Below are 19,772 nucleotides of genomic sequence, written 5' to 3'. Positions count from 1 at the left end.
GTTAAGTGAATCACTAAAGCTGTGATTAAGTTGGTGACACGGTTGTTGTTTTTTTTATTATTATTTTTTTATTATTATTTGATTTATATGCCGCCCTTCTCCGGAGACTCAGGGCGGCTTACAGTGCGTTAAGCAATAGCCTTCATACTTTTGTATATTTATACAAAGTCAGCTTATTGCCCCCACAAACTGGGTCCTCATTTAACCTACCTTAGAAAGGATGGAAGGCTGAGTCAACCTTGAGCCTTGGAGAGATTCGAACCAGCAGTAAATTGCAGGCAGCTGTGTTAATAACAGGGTGCTTTAAACCACTGTAGTAACCAAGGTTGTTAAGTGAATCTGGTTTCCCCATTGACATAAATCACCTTTTTCAGTGATGTTGTAACTTTGAATGGTCACTAAATGAACTGTTGTAAGTCGAGGACTACCTGTATTCTCAGCAACTGCAGCCTTCAGTTGTTTCAGCAGTGTTTTCCTGCTGCAGTCTCAGGCAATCACAGAGAGTCAAGGAAAGACAGCTATAACCCTAATCCTAGTCCCTTTCCCACCAGAATTTGTCGCCAAACTGTAATTTTAATTTGGCAGAAGGAGAGCATCATTAAAGAACATGGAGAACAATTATATTAACTGCATTTAATTGTGGGATCAGCGGTGCTCTCTGAGGGTACTCCACAATTCCACCCTGAACTACATAACTTCTCTTCTATTGTATTTAATTTGAATAAAATGAAACAATGATATATGCTTATTTTCTTCCCTAGCTTCATAAAGGTGTCCTGCCTTGGTCAGTTCCTACTGTAAGCAACATGGGTCTTGGTATGCTATTCAGGTGCAGACTTCAGTCCGAAATACTTTGCACATTCTTGTTTTATAACAGGGGTCTCCAAACTTGGCAACTTTAAGACTTGTGGACTTCAATTCCCAGAATTCCCCAGCCAGCTGGCTGGGGAATTCTGGGTGTTGAAGTCCACAAGTCTTAAAGTTGCCAAGTTTAGAGATCCCTGTTTTTATAGGGACAGATGCCCTCTTAAGCAATAAGAAATGTCATCTTTGTTTGTTCCTATCAAAGGCTGTTGGGTTATATATATGTGAGTGAGAAAGTATTTATACAAAAGCTGGCTAAATTGATCCAAAAATTGTAGCCAGAAAGTGTTGTTTTCAACGTTAGGGAAATATATATATATTCTCCTTGCACCCAATGTGTTATTTAGTGAAAAACAATTCCATAGATTGCTACCCATTATATGCACTAAAGTGAATTGGGGAATTGTTGGAAAATCCTACAACAATTAAATGCAATACAGATCATGAAAATTTGTATATTTGCCTCAATTCACCCAAAGAAGGGATTCAGAGCTTCTTGAGTTGTCCAGCAAGATCTCACACCTATCTGAGGTAATCGGAGGCCATTTCAATGCCCCTATTGTATCCAATGTTTATTTTGTTCTCTTTTTTTTACTTTCAGGATAGATCCTTCCATTAAGCAGAGTGAAGCAGCTTCTTGTGCAGTGGATAGAAAAGGGAAACCCTTGTGAGGGTTTTGTTTTTGCTTTTTTGCCTTTGTTCCCAAAATAATATGAGCAGCCTTGGAAGAACAGATCTCTTGCCTTGGCATGAGAGAGGGAACAGCCGTTGATCCTAATTAATCAGTCCTTGCTTGTTGCAATTTACCAGATAAGTTTTAGTGGGGGTCCTTGGTGATTTCTGAGCTTGGTTGTTTTGTCACACTTGTTTCATTACTCAAATTAGGTAACATCATCAGTGCTAAAGTTGTTGAGTGAACACTGATGGTGTTACGTAGTTTGGGTACTGAAACATCTTTAAGAAAACAGCCAAGCTCAGAGAGTACCAATGACCCCTCATTTCTACAAATACCTCCCTTTATTGATACGTTTTAGTGGGATTAGGTGATGTGTTTGTCTAGTTATAGAAGTTAATCTACTAAGTCCATTGTTTGGGTGGGTTTATATATCCTTTTGCTTATCTCATAGAAACCATGATCGAAATCCATCTATCCTCTTGTTTAATTTTGTTCAAGGCTGTCCATCTTTATGGAAGCCATATTTGTTCTCTGTGTGTTTGATTGCTTTTTGAATGTATTTGTTTTAATGTAATTTGTTTTGTTGATTGGGTCAAGAACTTTCTTGTCATGCAACATACCCTGATCTGTGTGCCACACAGCAGCTCTGTTACCTCATCTTGCCAATATTAAGCTGTCACCAGAAGAAGAAAAGGATATAATTTTCTTTACCATTTCTGGCAAGTCATGTTAGATCAATAAATCTCTGCTGGGTATTATGCTCTCCATGAGCAGCTTTTGTGATTGATTAAACACCTTAGCTTTGTTTTGGTGCTTAATCAATTGGAACAGCCATTTATTGCATGGTATATTATGAAGAGAAGACATCATCACAAAATTATTCCAGAGAGAAATAACAATTTGGAGTTGTCTCAAATATTGGTTTTTTGTTTTTGTTTTTAAATTCTAATAGTGGTTAAAGCTATTCACAAGTTTCTGGATGCATTTACCTTCCTTTGTCTCCAGGGAAAACGGAGTATGATTAATCACTTGCAGAACTATTGATACAATTAACATATATAAATGTTAGCAACTTGTAACAAAAGCATGGACAGAAATACTCTCGCCCAGATTCACGTTCTACCTTGCACTTTCTCTGGCTTTTGCAAAAAGTGAGCTTTTTCCCATCTATGATTTTTCCAATAAGCAAGTAGGAAAAAATGCTGCCTTACCTTAACAGATTTAACTACTAGCTATTGTACTTGTTGCTGTTTTCATCAGCGTAGATGCAATGGATGATGGAATGAGTAAGCACATCCTCATCAGTAACAATGTGGTACCAGTGAGAAAAAGGCACATAGAGAGATGAAAGAGACTTTCATACAAACTGAAACAACAAAATAATTGAGTAATTTAAGCCAGTTGTGAACTACGTGCAGTGCCCAAGTGCACCATTCTCTATTTTGTTTTCTGTATAAAACTTACAGTATTTCATAGGAAAGTTGGTTAAGCTTTTACCCAGGTAAAATGCAACCATATTGTAATGATACCAAAATTACTGAGGCATACACTGTATTCTCAAGTTGAATTAAAACTTTATTAAAGTATTAAAACATCAGAGCAGAGTTGTCTTAAATAGGAATCATAGTAATGTGCTAGATCTAGTGGTTAAGGCACTAGGCTAAACACCAACTGACTTCGAGTTCTAGTCCTGCTTTAAGCATGGAAGCCAGCTGGGTGACTTTGGGCCAGCCATTCTCTCTCTCACACCAATTCGCCTCACAGGGTGGTTGTTGTGGAAGAAAATAGGAGGAGGAAGGAATATTAGGTATGTTTGCCGTCTTGAGTTATTTATAAAAATAAAAAAGGTGGGATAATAAAATAAATAATGTTGTAATCATTGGGAGACTTGAGAGCTGCTGAAAGCTGATACAAATGTTGGGGTTAATTCCGACACAGGTTTCAATGGCAGAGTACCCGGACTTGAACCCACATTAAAACCAATTAAGCTTTCTGTGAAAAGGTGCTGATGGCGCTAACCATTTAAAAGGCATTTGCTTTCCTATGCTAACAGACTTTCCTCCCCTTTTCTCGATATTACCAAATGCTTTTTGTTTTGTTTTGTCTTTCAGGTATAACCCAACTTTAGCATTTTGCAGCAGCTATATCCATGTGCCAGCCGTTAGGAACTGGTCCCTTCCCCCCAACACCCCACCACCCTCCCCGTGTATCTATTTTTTGTCTGATAAGTTCACAAGCACTAATGCACACTTGAAATGCAGGCGCTATTTTGATCACCCAATTGTTCAGCACTTTACGCAGGAAAAAGCGGTAGGCCACAGTCATGAGACTTCGAGAGGATGGCTGCTGGCTGGCTGTGGCAGAGCTGGTCGTTGTTCCACCCCCGTCCCTCCTTTGCTCTAACCATTTTGTCTGTCTATCTCGTCTTGTATTTAGTTTTCAAAGCAATACCATGAGGGGTCTCCTTCCTTCCTCTATTTTTTTTTTTTAAGCGCCTTAAAGGGAACAATATATTTTTAGGGTCAACCAATGTATCGATACCAAATGTGCAGATTATTTTCAAATTGCCTGCAGCCTTGAGAATACGAAGAATTTTTAAGCTCTATTTTGCCATTTACTTTCTATTTGGAGATATAATTCCATGTATTTTATGAAGGATGCAGCTCCTGGGAACAAAAAAAGAGATAAGGTGTTCATTTACAAAGCAGGGTTTATTTTTCTCCTGCTTGGTTTTGTTATTCAATGATGGAGAGATGCGAACTGTAAACATAAAAATGTATTGCTTCCCTTTGAAATTTAATCCTATTCCATATTTTCATTAATGTTGGCTGATTTTGTTCTTAATTTTTGTTCATTTCGTTGGTTTGCGATTTTTTTGCATGAATATGCAGAGTAGCAATAAACTGATTTTTTTTTTTGAGTGTGCAGATTTTTCTCTTTCAGATCCAGTAATAAAAACCCTTTTAAGTTCATCTGTTCTTTAAGATACAGTATTTTTTTTTATTCTTAAACAAAAACAAGAAGAGTCTATGTCAGTGAATTTATAATATGATTTTCTGGGCATCAGTAAGTGACAACCGTTGGGGGAAAGTTAATGTCCTGTAAGAATTTCGTTGTCTGCTGTTGCTAGGTCACCCCGGGACAGTAGCCGAAGCAGCGAGAAGCTGGAGCTGGAATTATCAAATCTCACGGCGGATGTTCTGGAACTGCTGTTGGAATTTGTTTATACAGGTTCCTTAGTAATAGATTCTGCCAACGCCAAAACTCTTCTCGAGGCTGCCAGCAAATTCCAGTTTCATACATTCTGCAAAGTCTGTGTCTCTTTTCTAGGTAAGTATTGATGCTATTTCCTTCTGTTTTGCCTTTCAGCTCCTCTATATATGAACTATAGCATTTTACATTCTGTAACTATCCAAGAAATATAGAGCCGTAGAATTGCCCTTAGAAATGCTTTCAAATGGAACAGAGAAGGAATCATCCATATATTCCGGCAAAGTTTTTATCTTAATTCAGAATAACTCTGGAATTAAAAAGTGCTTTAAAACTGGGATTCCTCACCCCACCCACTTGAACTTTTGGGGACAAAAAGTAAAAAAAAAAAAAAAAAAGTACAAGCAAAATGGACACTCCTGTCACATCCTTTCCCTATTTACTTGCTATTTATGGTCGCAACTCCAAGGTTATGGTAAAGGCAAGAAAGCTTGCTCTTCTTTTAGGGGGCTTGAATCATTTCCCAATTCTGCCCCACCAGCATCATTACAGCCACTCTAGTTGCCGAAAGACTCATCTGGAGGGCTCATGAGGAGAGCATTCTTGGGTTCACTAATGCCCAAATGGGGCTGAAGGTATTTGTGCTTTCTGATTTCACTGCATTTGTTTGGTCCAGATTTTATTCATAGAGTTTAAAGATGGATATCTCATGGTATTTGCCGCCCTAGTGCAGATTTAACAACTGTGCTCCAGCATGTTTTAATAGATTGTATAGATTTTATAATAGCCCACAAATATATCTGTATACATTATCTCTAAAGATTCGGCTATTATAACACAATATATTTATTTCCACTAAATCAATGTGAAACTTTCCTTTCCCAATATTTAATATTTGAATTCAGTGAACTGTGTTATAGTTATGCAATTGGGAGACTTGGCTGCAAGTTTCATTATATATAAGGAACTTAGAGGCTTGCATTCTCATTTGGAGAATTCATAAAATATAATTGCTTGTTTTGATTTATAGCCCTTGCTGGATTGAGTTGCGGAAACAGGTCGTAGAATATTTGCTCTATGAAAAGTTTAGAGAAAAGCATTTTAGCTGGACTCATTTTTCATTTTATCATAAGCATTGCATCACTTTAAAGCACTATTTCCAGTGTTCTTCTGAGAGACACTAATGGAAAAACTAGTTAGGTCTCTTCACTATGTTACAGAGGCAAATTGGCTTAGGGATTAATTTTCTATTTGAATTTGTATTCCTCTTCCTCTCCTCTTCCATTTTCTTTTAGATGGCTTTAAGTAACCTAAAGATTGAAGAGAATATTTAGAGCAGTTCTCTATTTTCCTTGCTGTCTTTGGGTGATTTTTAATGTGTTTTTATTATTATTATTTTGGAAATAAAATAAACAGATACACAGGGGGAAATGTAATATGATTTCTAAATACAGTGCTTTCCCATGAAAACTTGCAATATTAGTACAGCTGAATACAGCATCTCAAGGTTTTGACCGGGTAAGAAAGAACATGATCTGAATAGGAATCAATGAATGCAGCAGAATTTATAATTCTATCTACTGTCTTCATTGGTGAAGAAGGAAAAAGAATGATGAAATTATATTGCTGCTTGTGGACTATCAGAACTGCAATTATACCTCTGCTTGTCAGCCATTCAGATTGGAGAATATTGAGTTTTTTTCATATATTAAGCCACATTTTTTAGCAAAATGTTCTGAATAAAAGCATAGTTGGATGGATTTGCGGGGTGCCATATGTTATAAGCCATGCTTAACAGATCTTTATAGCTGGATTAGCTCATGATGTTAAGCCATGCCCAAATCCTGACTTGGCACCGTTCATGAACCTCCCTTTCATTTGCATATCTTGGGATTAGTGAAGATGTGGTTTTTGAGATATCTTAATCATGATTAACAGATTGTTAGTGAGTGATGAAGTCTCAATCTGTCTATATGTATTCCTTCCACCTGTCTGAACATGATGAAGCATTATATTGGCACTAACATTGGCTGCCATAAAGAATAAAACAATTCAGTTTAAACAACCACTTAATTTTAAATCCTACGTGATGGGATGCTTTTAAAATCTATACCTGGACTATCATTAATCAGAATGAACCATGCTGATATAAAGCTTAATCATTAGTAAGCAGCAGGTTAAAGAAGCCGTAAAACAAAAGAAACTTAAGAGTAAGTTTTTATATTGTTCTAAAGCCAATGCTTCAGAAATTGGAAGCATTATATCTCCCCTTGATCCTTTGATAATAAGAATTATTCAAGAGAACTGAGTCTTGTTATTATAAGAGTGATAAAGATTTCAAAATAATTTTAACCCTTAAAAATCATTAACAAACTTGAAGACTAGTAAGTTACTTTTTAAACATTATGCCTGAATTACCGTCCAAAAAAATCTTTTCCAGTGCTGGGTGCACAAAAAGCACTTTCCAAATGAAACTTATTTTGCTAATATGACAGCATAAGTATTAGAGACAAACTAGACAACCCCATGACCTGTTGAGTCACAGTTTCAGAGATATTTACTTACCTAAACAGATCAACAGAATGACCACAGCCAGGCCAAAAAACAAACAAATAGTGGAAATGGTTTCTGACTTCCTTCTCTGTTGACTTTGCTTGTGAGAAGCTTGCAGGGAGTATCAGAAATCATAATCATGTGCTGGCTGTGGCAATGTGGCAATCCAAATTTGGTAATACAGCTGGTGTGAAGATCCTTTAAATTTCATTTACACAGGAGAAAAGGGTCACAGATGAACATGTTCTTTAAGTTAGCAAATATGAAGTACCTTTATTCAGAAATGTTGGCGCTGTGATGCACCATTTGAATTAGTTGAAGGTTACAACCGACAGGAGAATTTTAGTAGTACACATGTCGAGCAAGACCACTTTCAAATCTTCAAAGTCATTAATGTCCTGATACGTTGTACAAAAACACAGTGATTCATTTATTCAGATTTTGTGGCTGTGATATCCTTAGACAACTTTGTCCGATTGGTTTCCATTTTAGAAAGGGCCAAGCTTTCTGGAGAAGATAGTTACAGCTGTCTCTCACTTAATCCCCTCAAATACATTTGGTTAGTCTCCGACCAAGTAGTGTCGAGGGCACATTTTACCTTAAATTACAGGAAACTGCTGTGATATCTAATTGACCCAAGGAACTATATAAATAAAGATAGATCCTTGGTGTAAAAATAGATATTTTTTATTTTTCCACCAAAAATGCCTTTCCACTGAAAAATGCCTTTCTCATAAGAGATCCTCCCCCCACGCTGCCACCAAATAGGATATTTTTTTCCAAGTAAAAGTAGATCTTTACCTTGATCAATATGGGTTTCAGATTAGTTTTCCTTCCCTTTGAAATGTCTTTACTTTCAATTTTTTTCTTCTGGGGTGACACACTTAAGGTTCCTGGAGGATCTTTTACTAGGAGTTTATTTATTTTAATCTTTTTTGAGGTTTCTTTCTTGAGGATTTACTTATTTTAATCTTTTTCTTAGGATTTGCAATTATTTATGCAATTAATTTCAAGAATTGTTTAATCCCAAATCCTTGAGTTTTAATTGGGAAACAATTGCAAAGTCACTGCTGCAGTGCAGGGTGGGTAGGTGGAGGAAGTAGTATCCTTAACGGCCCCAACTTCTCTGATTTCTGGGACCATAATAATAATAATAGTTTAAAAATTGTTTTTTTAAAAAAATGAAATCTAAGATTCTCAGAATTTTGAACCCTGTATCTTATTGCTAGCTTCTGTATCCTTTAATGCTCTCATGGAACTGCCACATTTACGCAGCCCTTAACATCACCCCTACTCTTGGCTGTTCATGTTCCCTCTTAATAAGGTTAATATTTAAGATATGCTAGGCTCATTTTGTATTTATATTATTACTCTTATTATGCACATTTGTTAGAGACTGGTGCTTATCCTTCATCTCCAATCACCCTTTGAGATTCCAGATGACATTCAAATGGCATGAGCCATGGTGGCCCAGTGGTTAGAATGCAGTATTGCAGGTTAATACAGCTCACTGCTAGGAATTCAATCCTCACTGGCTCAAGGTTGACTCAGCCTTCCATCCTTTTGAGGTCGGTAAAATGAGAACCCAGATTGTTGGGGCCAATATGCTGACTCTGTAAACTGCTTAAAGAATGCTGTGAAGCGGTATATAAGTCTAAGTGTTATTGCTATTTAAGACAATAGCAGACAGGCTACATGTACAATGAGTAAAAGCCATCCTCATGGTATACATTTGTGACATGTAATAATGTGGCATGTAATAATATTGATCAAGAAAATGGAAGACCTATCCTATACCTTTTGTTTTTTACATTCTTTTTAGAAAAACAGTTGACTGCTAGCAATTGCTTAGGAATATTAGCCATGGCTGAAGCAATGCAGTGCAGCGAACTATACAATATGGCGAAGGCCTATGCCCTACAGATTTTCCCAGAAGTGGCAAATCAAGAGGAGATTCTTAATATCTCAAAGGATGACGTCATTTCCTATATGTCAAATGACAGCCTAAACACAAAAACAGAAGAACTGGTTTACGAAACAGTGATAAAGTGGATTAAAAAAGATCCCGCAGTCAGAGCACAGGTAAGGATATAGCAGAGTTTATGAGATTCCTGCTCTTCCTTTTGTTTTTCAGTAAAGCACTTTTACATCAAATGCTACTTGCTTCCTTTTCAAATCTAAAGTTTGCTAGATGAGAGCAAAGAAAAATGCAAATGGGTGTAAAAATATTTTGTTTCGTCATCTGATTGCTGTATCTGATTAAAATTAAAAGATTCATATTTGTTGTCAGAATAACACAAAAAATAGAAGGATTAATATAGAGAGAGGTATGCTTCCCAAAATGGAAGGCCGGATTTTTTTAAAAAAGGAAACAAATGAAGCCTCTTCAGCAAAAAAACCAAGAAAGTACTGAGCATTGCATGCTGATCACATAATTGGCTTATGAACATGGTATAATGAGAGAAGCTCTGCTAGATCAGTGCTGGCTGTGCAAATGTCAGTAAATATTTATTGGGGCAACTTTCTCCGGATAGTTACTTCGCTAGCAATTGATCTTAATTGAGATAAAAATTCAGATAAAAGGTTTTAAATTCTGCCCTGGTTCTGAGAACCCTAATAGTAAAATGTTGTCATTGGGCTGGAAGAATTACAAGAGCAGCACGTAAATTTACCAGTTGTCTTAGCTGATTAAGATTTATACTGAGCTAACTTCACACATTATCGATCTAAGGTATAAGAATTGACTCAGTGATCAAGTAGTCTCTTCATTTGCTTCTCCTATAAGTTCAGCTCAATGAAGTTGTGGTCAAGGTAATATTGTTATTGTGTCTGACATTTATAAGATGCATCTATGGCACGTTCCATGTACATAACCAGTTTGCATTCCTTGTTGTCTCATAACATTTCATTAGGGCAAAATTACGCTTTTCAGAATTTAGCAAATGTTAACACTTAGAAGAACTATGATGAAGTAGAATCATAGTATTTTGGAATTACAATCAAACTAAGAAAATACCTTATTCCATAGCTTCACCCTATAGCAGTGATGGCTAACCTTTTTGCCATTGCGTGCCAAAAGCGGGGGGAGCGTGGTGGGGTCACATGCATGCGTGCCCACACCCATAATTCTATGCGCCCTGCCCCTCCCGTGCTCCCACCGCTTTTGGCACACGATGGTACGGTGCGGCCGGTAGGCCCGTTTTTTGCTCTCCCCAGGCTCCAGAGCCTTTCTAGGAGCCTGGGGAGGGCAAAAACGGCCTTCCCCACCCCAGAAACAGTGTGTTTCCTGATTTCTGGTGGGTCCAGAAGGCCCGAAAATCAGCTGGCTGGTGCACGCATGCGTGCCGGAGCTGAGCTTGTGTGCCCACCGATATGGCTCCGCGTGCCACCTGTGGCACCCATGTCATAGGTCCGCCATCACGGCCCTATAGGTTACAGTGCTCAACCATTCTTATTTAACTCACATAAACAAATATATTTTATAAGACAGTTTCAAAATTGATTGTCTATTTAATATGCACAAAGATAGAATATCAGAAGCACACTTCTTACAAAAAGAGTTTACAATAAGTCACCCCTCTCAATGGGGCTTAGTTTCTGCTTATGGGTTTCAGGAGTTCAACAGTACAAATATTGTTAAATTAAACTCTCCGGTCAGAAGGAAGGGAAGTTGATTCATTTTGTGCAATAATTTAATAGAGTCCAGAACAGTGGAGAATCTGGAATAACTATGAAATTATTCCAAAGATATTGCGGGGTATTTATATGTTTGGATATATGCCAGTGTTTTTAAATAAGATTTAACTCTGAACAGGGTGGGAAGTAATTATCTATTTTTGCTGAACAAACTTATATGTTTTGTCCAATATCTCTTAACCTTTTTTTTTACTCCAGGATTTTAATCAAATAATCCAGTGGTGGGTTTCAAAAATTTTTACTACCGGTTCTGTGGGTGTGGCTTGGTGGGTGTGGCATGGCTGTGTGGGTGTGGCAGGGGAAGGTTACTGCAAAATCCCCATTTCCTCCTGATCAGCTGGGAATTGGGAGGCAGAGAATAGATGGGGGCAGGGCCAGTCAGAATTTTTACTACCAGTTCTCCAAACTACTCAAAATTTTCGCTATCGGTTCTTCAGAACTGGTCAGAACCTGCTGAAACCCACCTCTGAAATAATCCCCATAAATACTACCATATCCATTGCAACCAAAACTGGTTTTATAGCCTCCCAAACTTTCTTAGAGTGGAGATCAGAAAAATATTATGAGATGTAGGCTAATTAAAATACCCAGAAGACTAACAAGGTCATCCCATCATTCAAAATGTTCTGGGCATTAGTATAATATGGAAAGTATACGGGAAGTACATTTGAAATCACTGGCAATCTAAAATAGTCCGATACATTTCAGAAGCTGTTGTACTGCCAAAGGAACACTGAAAGACATTAAATTACGCTCAATGCAAAGGGCAGCAGGTCAGAAACCTGGGTAAAGAATGGAAACAGGATGATTCTAGAATGAAGAGTGCCCTGCATGAGGCAAGACTTCAGCACATGGTTAATTTTGTGGTTAACAATATTCAAAGAAAGAAATTCAAAGAATATTCAAAGTAGCCGAGTGCTACTCTCTCCTTCTGAATGGCCTAAAGGAGACTAATTCTTGCTTTTGTTTCCACTAATAACTAAATCTCAGCTTTATTAACTTATATTAGCACCTCATATTTTGAAGCTGACCTGCATAAAAAAATAAGCAAGACTTGACTATAATCTATGAATCTTACTTTACATGCTGTGATAAGATGGTAAATTGAATGAAAATCCTATCAAAGATATATTTCTGGAAAGATGAAAGCAGAAGTTCATAATCTGGGATGAAGCTTTTGTTCATCCTTGGGCTCCATTGGCGATGGAGCTCACTACTGCTTGTCGTCAAGAAATCACAGTTTATCATTCTGATTAGTTCATTCATTTTGCTCCGTGGACCATTCAGCATCAGTAGCTTCTTCTGACTCAAATACTTGGAATAGCAGTACGCTGAGGCCAAAAGATATTGCACAGAAAATGTTATTTGTTTTGTACTGCTGCTTTCTTTCTTTCTCTTATCTGCTAGTTAAAATTCACACATTTAAGTTGTAAGAGGCGGTTTCATTTTCTCCCCCTTTTGCCATTGCTACTGTTACTTTTCCTGCTCTCCCATTCATGCTGTCCAGACATTTTTTTCGACACTGGCCTGCGTTTTCTTCTCATCATACTTCTCTTGCGACGTGCCTTTTTGGTTTATTGTGCTATTCTTATTTGTTTTGCCTGAGAGTTTCTCATTTCTTATTTTAAATGTTTATGTACATTTCTATCAATATGTTTGCAGTTAAATTATTGCTCAGATATTTATGACTAGTTCCTGTCATATGGTATGGATAAATCAGTTTTCAAGATGATTGCCATGACCTGTTTTCTCCCTCAGTTGCTGTATCCTATATTACAGGTAGTCCTTGACTTATGACTGGTCATTTAATGGCTGATCAAAGTTACCATGGTCTCAGAAAGAGTGATTTAGGCCTGCAAAGCACTTCTGTCTGTTGTAAAACATTGTGCCTCCCCCTCCCCTTGCGATCACACAACTACATTTTGGATGCATGGCAATCTGTTCGTACTTAACAACTTGTTGCCAAGAGCCCCATGAACATGTGATTGCCATTTGCCATCTTATCTGCTGGCTTCCCAGAAAGTCAATGGGGCTGGATGAAAGAGCGGCCTGCCAAATGGAGCTGAACATTTCCGCCAGGCTGTGGAAATGGAGCTTGGATCATAGAGATCCGAACTCCATTTCTGTAGCCTAGCCGAAGCATTCTCTTCTCCAGACTGCAGATCACAAAGATCTGAGCTTCATTTCTGCAGCCCTTGGGAGGGGTTTCCCACCCCTTCATACATAGAAATGGAGCTCAGATCCAGAAGGTCTGATCTGGAAGTCTAATCCATTTGTCCAGCCCTTTAAAGGAATTCTCCTCCATACAGAGAGGAGCGGGGAACTCCACCCAAGGACTTCAGAACCAGAGCTCCACACAGTGTTTTGGAGGAGTTCCCTTCTGTGCATAGAGGGGAGCAAAAATCCTTCAGCATGTAGCTCTTTTACTCCATTCATTTAACGGCCTCGGAGATTGTTTAGCCTCGGAGCCTGGGTGGCGCAGCAGACTAATGCTACTGTTAAAGGTAGTATTTAGCTTCCAGCTGCCTGCAATTACTGTGAGTTCAATTCTCACCAGACTCAAGGTTGACTCAGCCTTCCATCCTTTCTAAGATAAGTAAAATGAGGACCCGGTTTGTGGGGGCAATAAGCTGACTTTGTATAAAATATACAAAAGTATGAAGGCTATTGCTTAACGCCTTGTAAGCTGCCCTGAGTCTCCGGAGAAGGGCAGCATATAAATCTAAATAAATAAATAAATAAATTTGTTTAACAACTGCAAATGGGATTGAATCATTGAACAAATCAGTCATTTGACTGATAACCAAAATTCCAGTCCCAATTTTAGTTGTAAGTCAAGGTTTACCTGTATCTGAAGATAGTCACATAGATGCTATCTTCTAACATCAAAGATGTTCTTTCTTCGGATGCTTTCATAAAAATCCTGTTTTAAAATTTCATAATGGCATCTTTAGGTTCTGGAACTCAGGAAGAGATTACACTGGGGGCGCTTTGGAAAGTCAAGTTCAATAGCCTTGAAAATGTGTGTTTAAAAATAGCTGTAGATATATAAATGGCACTTCCCATGGTCAGGAAAGATAATGCAAGATTTTACACTGACTAGACATTAAGTTGTATAAAGAGAGATGGACGGAGCTGGCTATATTTAGTTTTGGTAGGCTAAAGGATAGTGGGATGATGATATGACAATCTTCTTGAAATACCTGAAGGATGTCAAACAGAAGATTAAAACTTCTTTATTTATCTCAGAGTGCAGGACACAGACTAACAGATTACGTTATAGGAGGGCAGATTCCAGTTCAGTGGTTTTTTGGGGGGAAATGACCTTTCTAACTGTAGGAGCAGTTGACAGTGGGACCAATTTCCCAGGGAGGTGATGGGCTCATTTTCACTAGAAAGGTGTAAGCAGAAGCTAAGACAACCACCTGTCAAAATCCATTAATTTGGATTTTGGCATTCAGCAAGGGATTAGACTCAGTGGTCAGAACAGCTCTTTCAGATGGGATTGACATCAGAATTAATCCTGAAAATGGCTAAGAATAAGCCACAAGTAAAGTAGCACATTTTAATTAAAATATTAAAAGCCATCATGTAAGAATAATCACAAATATATCAGTAGTACCAGCATTTGTACGCTCAAATGATTTCAACAGAAAGTCACCTCAGATTCCCAAAGTTTGTCTGATCAACTATTTATTTGCCTGCTGATAAAAGAACAATGGAAACAATGTTCATTTGAGCTCCTTTTACAGGGAGTTTCAGAGGCTGTAAGCAACCTATGAGGAGATGTTGCCTTACTGTCATTTTCTATCACCCCTAATGATCTCTTGCAGATTAAGATACTTTACCCATAGGATCCTAAAACCTGAGCAGATTCAAATGAAGCAATTGCCTGTCTCTTAATCATACATGAACTTGTGTGTCCGAAGCAGTACTTTGTGTTGTGTTCAAAAACTCTGTGGTAGCTGGGCAGAGGTGGGTTTCAGCAGGTTCTGACCAGTTCTGGAAAACCGGTAGCAGAAATTTTGAGTAGTTCGGAGAACCGGTAGTAATTATTCTGACTGGCCCCCATCTATTCTCTGCCTCCAGAGTCCCAGCTGATCGGGAGGAAATGGGGATTTTGCAGTAACCTTCCCCTGCCACACCCACCAAGCCCTGCCCACAGAACCGGTAGTAAAAAAATTTGAAACCGACCATTGTAGCTGGGTTTGTAACATGCCTCATTTAACTGGTCCTGGCTTATTTTTTGGATGCAACATTCTGTAGCAAATGAAGTTTCTCAATATTTTTCAAAGGCAACCTGATATAGAACACATTAAAATAGTCCAAACAAATTATAACTAATGCATGCATCAAACCTGGCATCTCTAGAATTGTACACAGTTGGCCCACGAACCTTAGCTGTGCAAATATTCATTTACTCATTTCAGCATTTGCATTGTGCCAGATCCAACCAACCAGAGGTCATTATGGCCAAGGAATACCCACAGAGTTTAAAGGATGTCTTTCTATCGAGCTGAGGTTTTAATTTCTAGTCTCAGCTTGCCTTTAAGAACCTGAGTTTTGTTTGGATTAAGCTTTAATTTATTTACCCTCATTAGCCTATTGACAGTATAAAGTGGTGATTTAGAACTTGAATCATTTGTTTGGATTTAAATGGGGAAAGAGAAGTAGAGTTGTGTTCAGCAGTATAAGAGCCATGGTGGTATAGCGGTTAGAATGCAATACTACTTCTGCTGACTGCCGTCTGCCAGCAATTTGGCAGTTCGAATCTCAACAGGCTCAAGGTTGACTCAGCCTTCCGTCCTTCCGAGGTCAGTAAAATGAGGACCCAGATTGTTCGGGGCAATATGCTGACTCTGTAAACCAGGGGTAAAATCCAGCAGGTTCTGACAGGTTCTGGAGAACCGGTAGCGGAAATTTTGAGTAGTTCAGAGAACCGGCAAATACCACCTCTGACTGGCCCCAGAGTGGGATGGGAATGGAGATTTTTCAGTATCCTTCCCCTGCCATGCCCACCAAACCATGCCCACCAAGCCACACCACACCCACCAGGCCACGCCCACAGAACCGGTAGTAAAAAAAATTGAATTTCACCACTGCTGTAAACCACTTAGAGAGAGCTGTAAAGCACTGTGAAGCAGTATATAAGTCTAAGTGCTATTGCTATAGTTGGTGATGCTGCTCTTCAAAATATCAGTCACCCTCTTCCAGCAGTTTATGTATATATTAAGTAGCAGTGGGGATAACCTGGAATCCTTAGGGATGCTTTAGGTCAGTATTTTCCAACTGACTGCTGCTATTAGAAATCTGTTTGTTAAAGGAACACAAGCCTTAAAGCTGTAGCACCTTCACATAGAAGCCCAAAGAATCCAGGAGAGATGTTATGGTCATGTGAGGCCAGATCGACTTCTTCTGAATCATTCTCAAATCCTGAAGAATCCTCCTGCTGAGTTATTTGAACATTTGCCTCAGTGTGAGGTCAGGTTTCCCAACAGCCCTATACCGATGTCTTTGAGACAGCTCTGTGTTCAAATGGGAGACGCCTGGGGATTGTTCAATGAAATCAGTACGAGGTGGCAAGCTGTCTGGAATGGCAATTTATCCGCCATTAGCCATCTTTCTCTGCAGTCACTAGAAAGTGTTTTAGGCCATTTTGAATGCCTTTGGGAAATAACGAAGCTGAACAGATCTGCTATAGCTTTACATGTTCTAGAATTTTTCCCAAAACATTTACGGAAAATTCTCAGAGGAAAAATCAGTGTGGGAAGTGTTTGCAGAAGGGAGACATGAAGATGAGTGGTTCCCACACCGAGGTATCTATCATATGTCAGGCAGAATGTATGTTGCAGCCATCGTGGGCTCCCTTATGACCTGTTCTGATCCACAGTTTGTACATTTCATATCTCTACTTTAAAATGTCTTAAGAATCCTGTTTACATGGATTGCATCGGACTATTTTAAGAGAGCTCTAAGCAGCTGAGACATGTTGGAAGAGCAAATGCTTATTTTTTCCAAAGGTCATTCAATATTCTTGCAGAAGAAGAAAGAAGAACTCAATATTTATTAAGCTAATGCTTTGTAAATAACTATATCCCAGTGCTTTGGAATTGAATGCCAACTGCAGGCAATAACATTTCTGGAATTATCGGAGCGCCTCTAATCATCTGATTTTATGTTTAAAAATAAAATAAAAAATTTGAGAAAGCAACCAGCTTAGATGCTCTCTTCTTGAATAATTAGGCTATATCATGTGGCAGTGAGAACAGATTGTTGGCTGGAGACTCTCCTTTTAATTACTTGACAGCAATGGAAAGCCTGGACCTGAATGAAGTATCCCCAAAAATCCCTCAGCTGTTATACTACATTTTTAAGATCACAAAATGAAAAACTAAGACACCAAATACTTTTCATCAGATGGAATCTTCAAATTACAAAGCAGATGGACTTAAAGCCCAAAGTAAGGAACAGCCCTTCTTGGCCTATCTACAATTTGTGTCTTAAGCAGAGTTTTCCATTTCTGCTATGTAAGAAATTCCTTCCCAGGAATAAAATCTTGTTCCTTGAAATAGCATTTCCTATGGAGATAAATTTTGGTCATAGGTTATATCCTATACATAAGTAGTATAGCCACACTGGAATTTTCTTGAGTGAGTTTTTAAAAAGTATAATAAAAAAGCTCATTTAAAACAACCTCATCTCCCTGGGTGCAATGAGGCTTTAAATTAGCCTCTGCTGAGATCAGAGCAGCCTATTATAAAAGCCTCATTGCTGCACGAAGGGAGCTTTGCAGAGAGGTCAGTGCTGTAGTAGGAAAGTGTAAGACTTCTCAGTGCTACCCCTCAAAAATCACACACACTCTCTACACACGCACACACTCTCTCTGCTTATGCTATAGAATGGCCTGTGTGGTTGTCAGGAGTTACCATCTTAAGTCCATGTGCAATGTGGTGTAGGTGAGAGAAAAGGAGTGAGAAGAGCTCAGAAAATCCATCTGTCGCACACCACTCTCTTCTCTTCTGTAGCTTGAGCTAGAAAAATGGAAAATCACTGTGGAATTTTAAAGCAAGAATTAATGCTGTCTTCAGTCAGCCTTATACTATCCCAGGACTCCAAAACTATGGCTACTAATAGTCTGGTTTGGGGATCCATCATAATTTGTCTCCTGGGAGGGGTCAGCATAGATAATAACTTGCTCAGAAGCTCTTTCACTGTGGATTTTCAAAAATACAGTAGCCTGGCCTCGGAGGTGACTAGATCTCTTCTCTGGACTATCGTAATCAGTAGTAGGTAGGTTGCTCCTGGTTCTGTCCGGTTCTATAGAACCGGTAGTAAAATCAGCGGAAGGCTCCGGCCACCTGCCCGGACATCATCAATGATGATCTGCACATGCGCAGAAGCGCGCAAGCGTGCACAGCCCCATTGCAAACTGGTAGTAAAGGTAAGTAGAACCCACCCCTGATCATAATGCGTCATACCTGAAACTGGCCCAGGATCATCTCTTAATCAGAATACACAGTGGTGGGTTGCCCCCGGTTCACACTGGTTCTATAGAACTGGTAGTAAAACCGGTGGGAGGCTCCGCCCACTGACCCCGACATCATCAAAATGCTTCTGCGCATTTTCATTTTCTGCGGCCCCGCTACGAACCGGTAGTAAAGGTAAGTAGAACCCACCCCTGAGAATACAGCTACAAGATCACAGAACAAGCCCCCTCCCCCCTCCAGGCTGATCTTCCTGAGCTTTGACTCTTTGGTTTATAGTCTGTTTGTAGCTCCAGTTGAAAGAGATGGCTGCTAATCTGGACTTTAAGATCTTTCAATTGCTGTGTCCACCAATGGGAGGCTACAGGAGAAAGGTTTGGTTATAGAATGGCCTTATCTGTCACTTGCCTGTGTCATTTAGGTCAGCGTTCCACAACCTTTTCGGCTTTTTGGACCGGCGGGGGGGGGCAGAGGTGATGGTTCCGTGCAAGTGGTGGGCGAGTGTGCGCAGGTCCATTTGCGCAAGTAGTGAGCACGCACACACTCCACTTGCACAAATGGAGCGGCATGCATGCACACCCACCACTTCTGAGACCCAGTTCCGAACAGGCCATGGCCCAGTACTGGATCGCAACTCGGGTTGGGGACCCCCAATTTAGGTGGCAAGTAAAAAAATTTGTATTTCCTCTGGAATAATATAACCTCTTCTTGACTTGAATTCTTTTCAAGTACTTGTTTTTTTAAGCTATTTTATCTATTATCTTACATGCTTGTAAGATAGTTATAAGATGGAGGGTTTTTTTAAAAAAAAAAGATTCTCTTGACAGTTTCATTGACTGGCGCACCTATGATGACCTTTTAAAAATACTGCGAATGATCAAAAATCCAGTTTTAAAACAGAATGGTTTGCCTATTTAAAATAAAAATCTTAACGAACTACCTGTAAAACTTCCTACGTCCCTGAAAATACTATATCAACAGTAACTTAATGGTACCTGAGAGACAAAGGTTTGCAGAGAAATTGGAAGAATTTACAGAATAGCACAGTAGTTGATTAAAGGTGCGAGGAGCTAATTTGAAAAGGATTCCAAGAGCTGAACATACTGTGACTTAGCAGTACAACACATAAATGAAAAGGATTTGAACTTGATTGTGTTGGAAAGGAAAGAAGTACTACAGGAATGAAGCAAAAACAGTGTTACAGATATGTTTTAATAATTTTAAACAGGCCTTGAATATTGCCTGTGTTATGTTCTGATGTCATAGCATTTTAGCTTTCTTCAGTCAAT

The 19,772-nt window shown here is 38.9% G+C and overlaps 1 protein-coding gene across 7 annotated transcripts in view; it reads left to right on the top strand.

Moving 5' to 3' along the window:
- Positions 1 to 19,772, top strand: part of KLHL29 (kelch like family member 29) — a 426,037-nt gene that overhangs the window by 344,486 nt on the left and 61,779 nt on the right. For all 7 annotated transcript variants that reach the window (XM_034432194.3, XM_060689303.2, XM_060689304.2 and 4 more), the window contains 2 exons: positions 4,671 to 4,870; positions 9,126 to 9,385. In XM_034432194.3, coding sequence (XP_034288085.1) covers positions 4,671 to 4,870; positions 9,126 to 9,385 — 460 coding nt within the window. The remainder of the gene's footprint in view (positions 1 to 4,670; positions 4,871 to 9,125; positions 9,386 to 19,772) is intronic.

Source organism: Pantherophis guttatus, chromosome 1 (genome assembly GCF_059756535.1).
Source record: "Pantherophis guttatus breed Tessera chromosome 1, ASM5975653v1, whole genome shotgun sequence".
Classification (NCBI taxonomy): domain Eukaryota; kingdom Metazoa; phylum Chordata; class Lepidosauria; order Squamata; family Colubridae; genus Pantherophis; species Pantherophis guttatus.
Note: the sequence above shows the minus strand (reverse complement) of the source record. Positions and strands in the feature narration are given on the sequence as shown.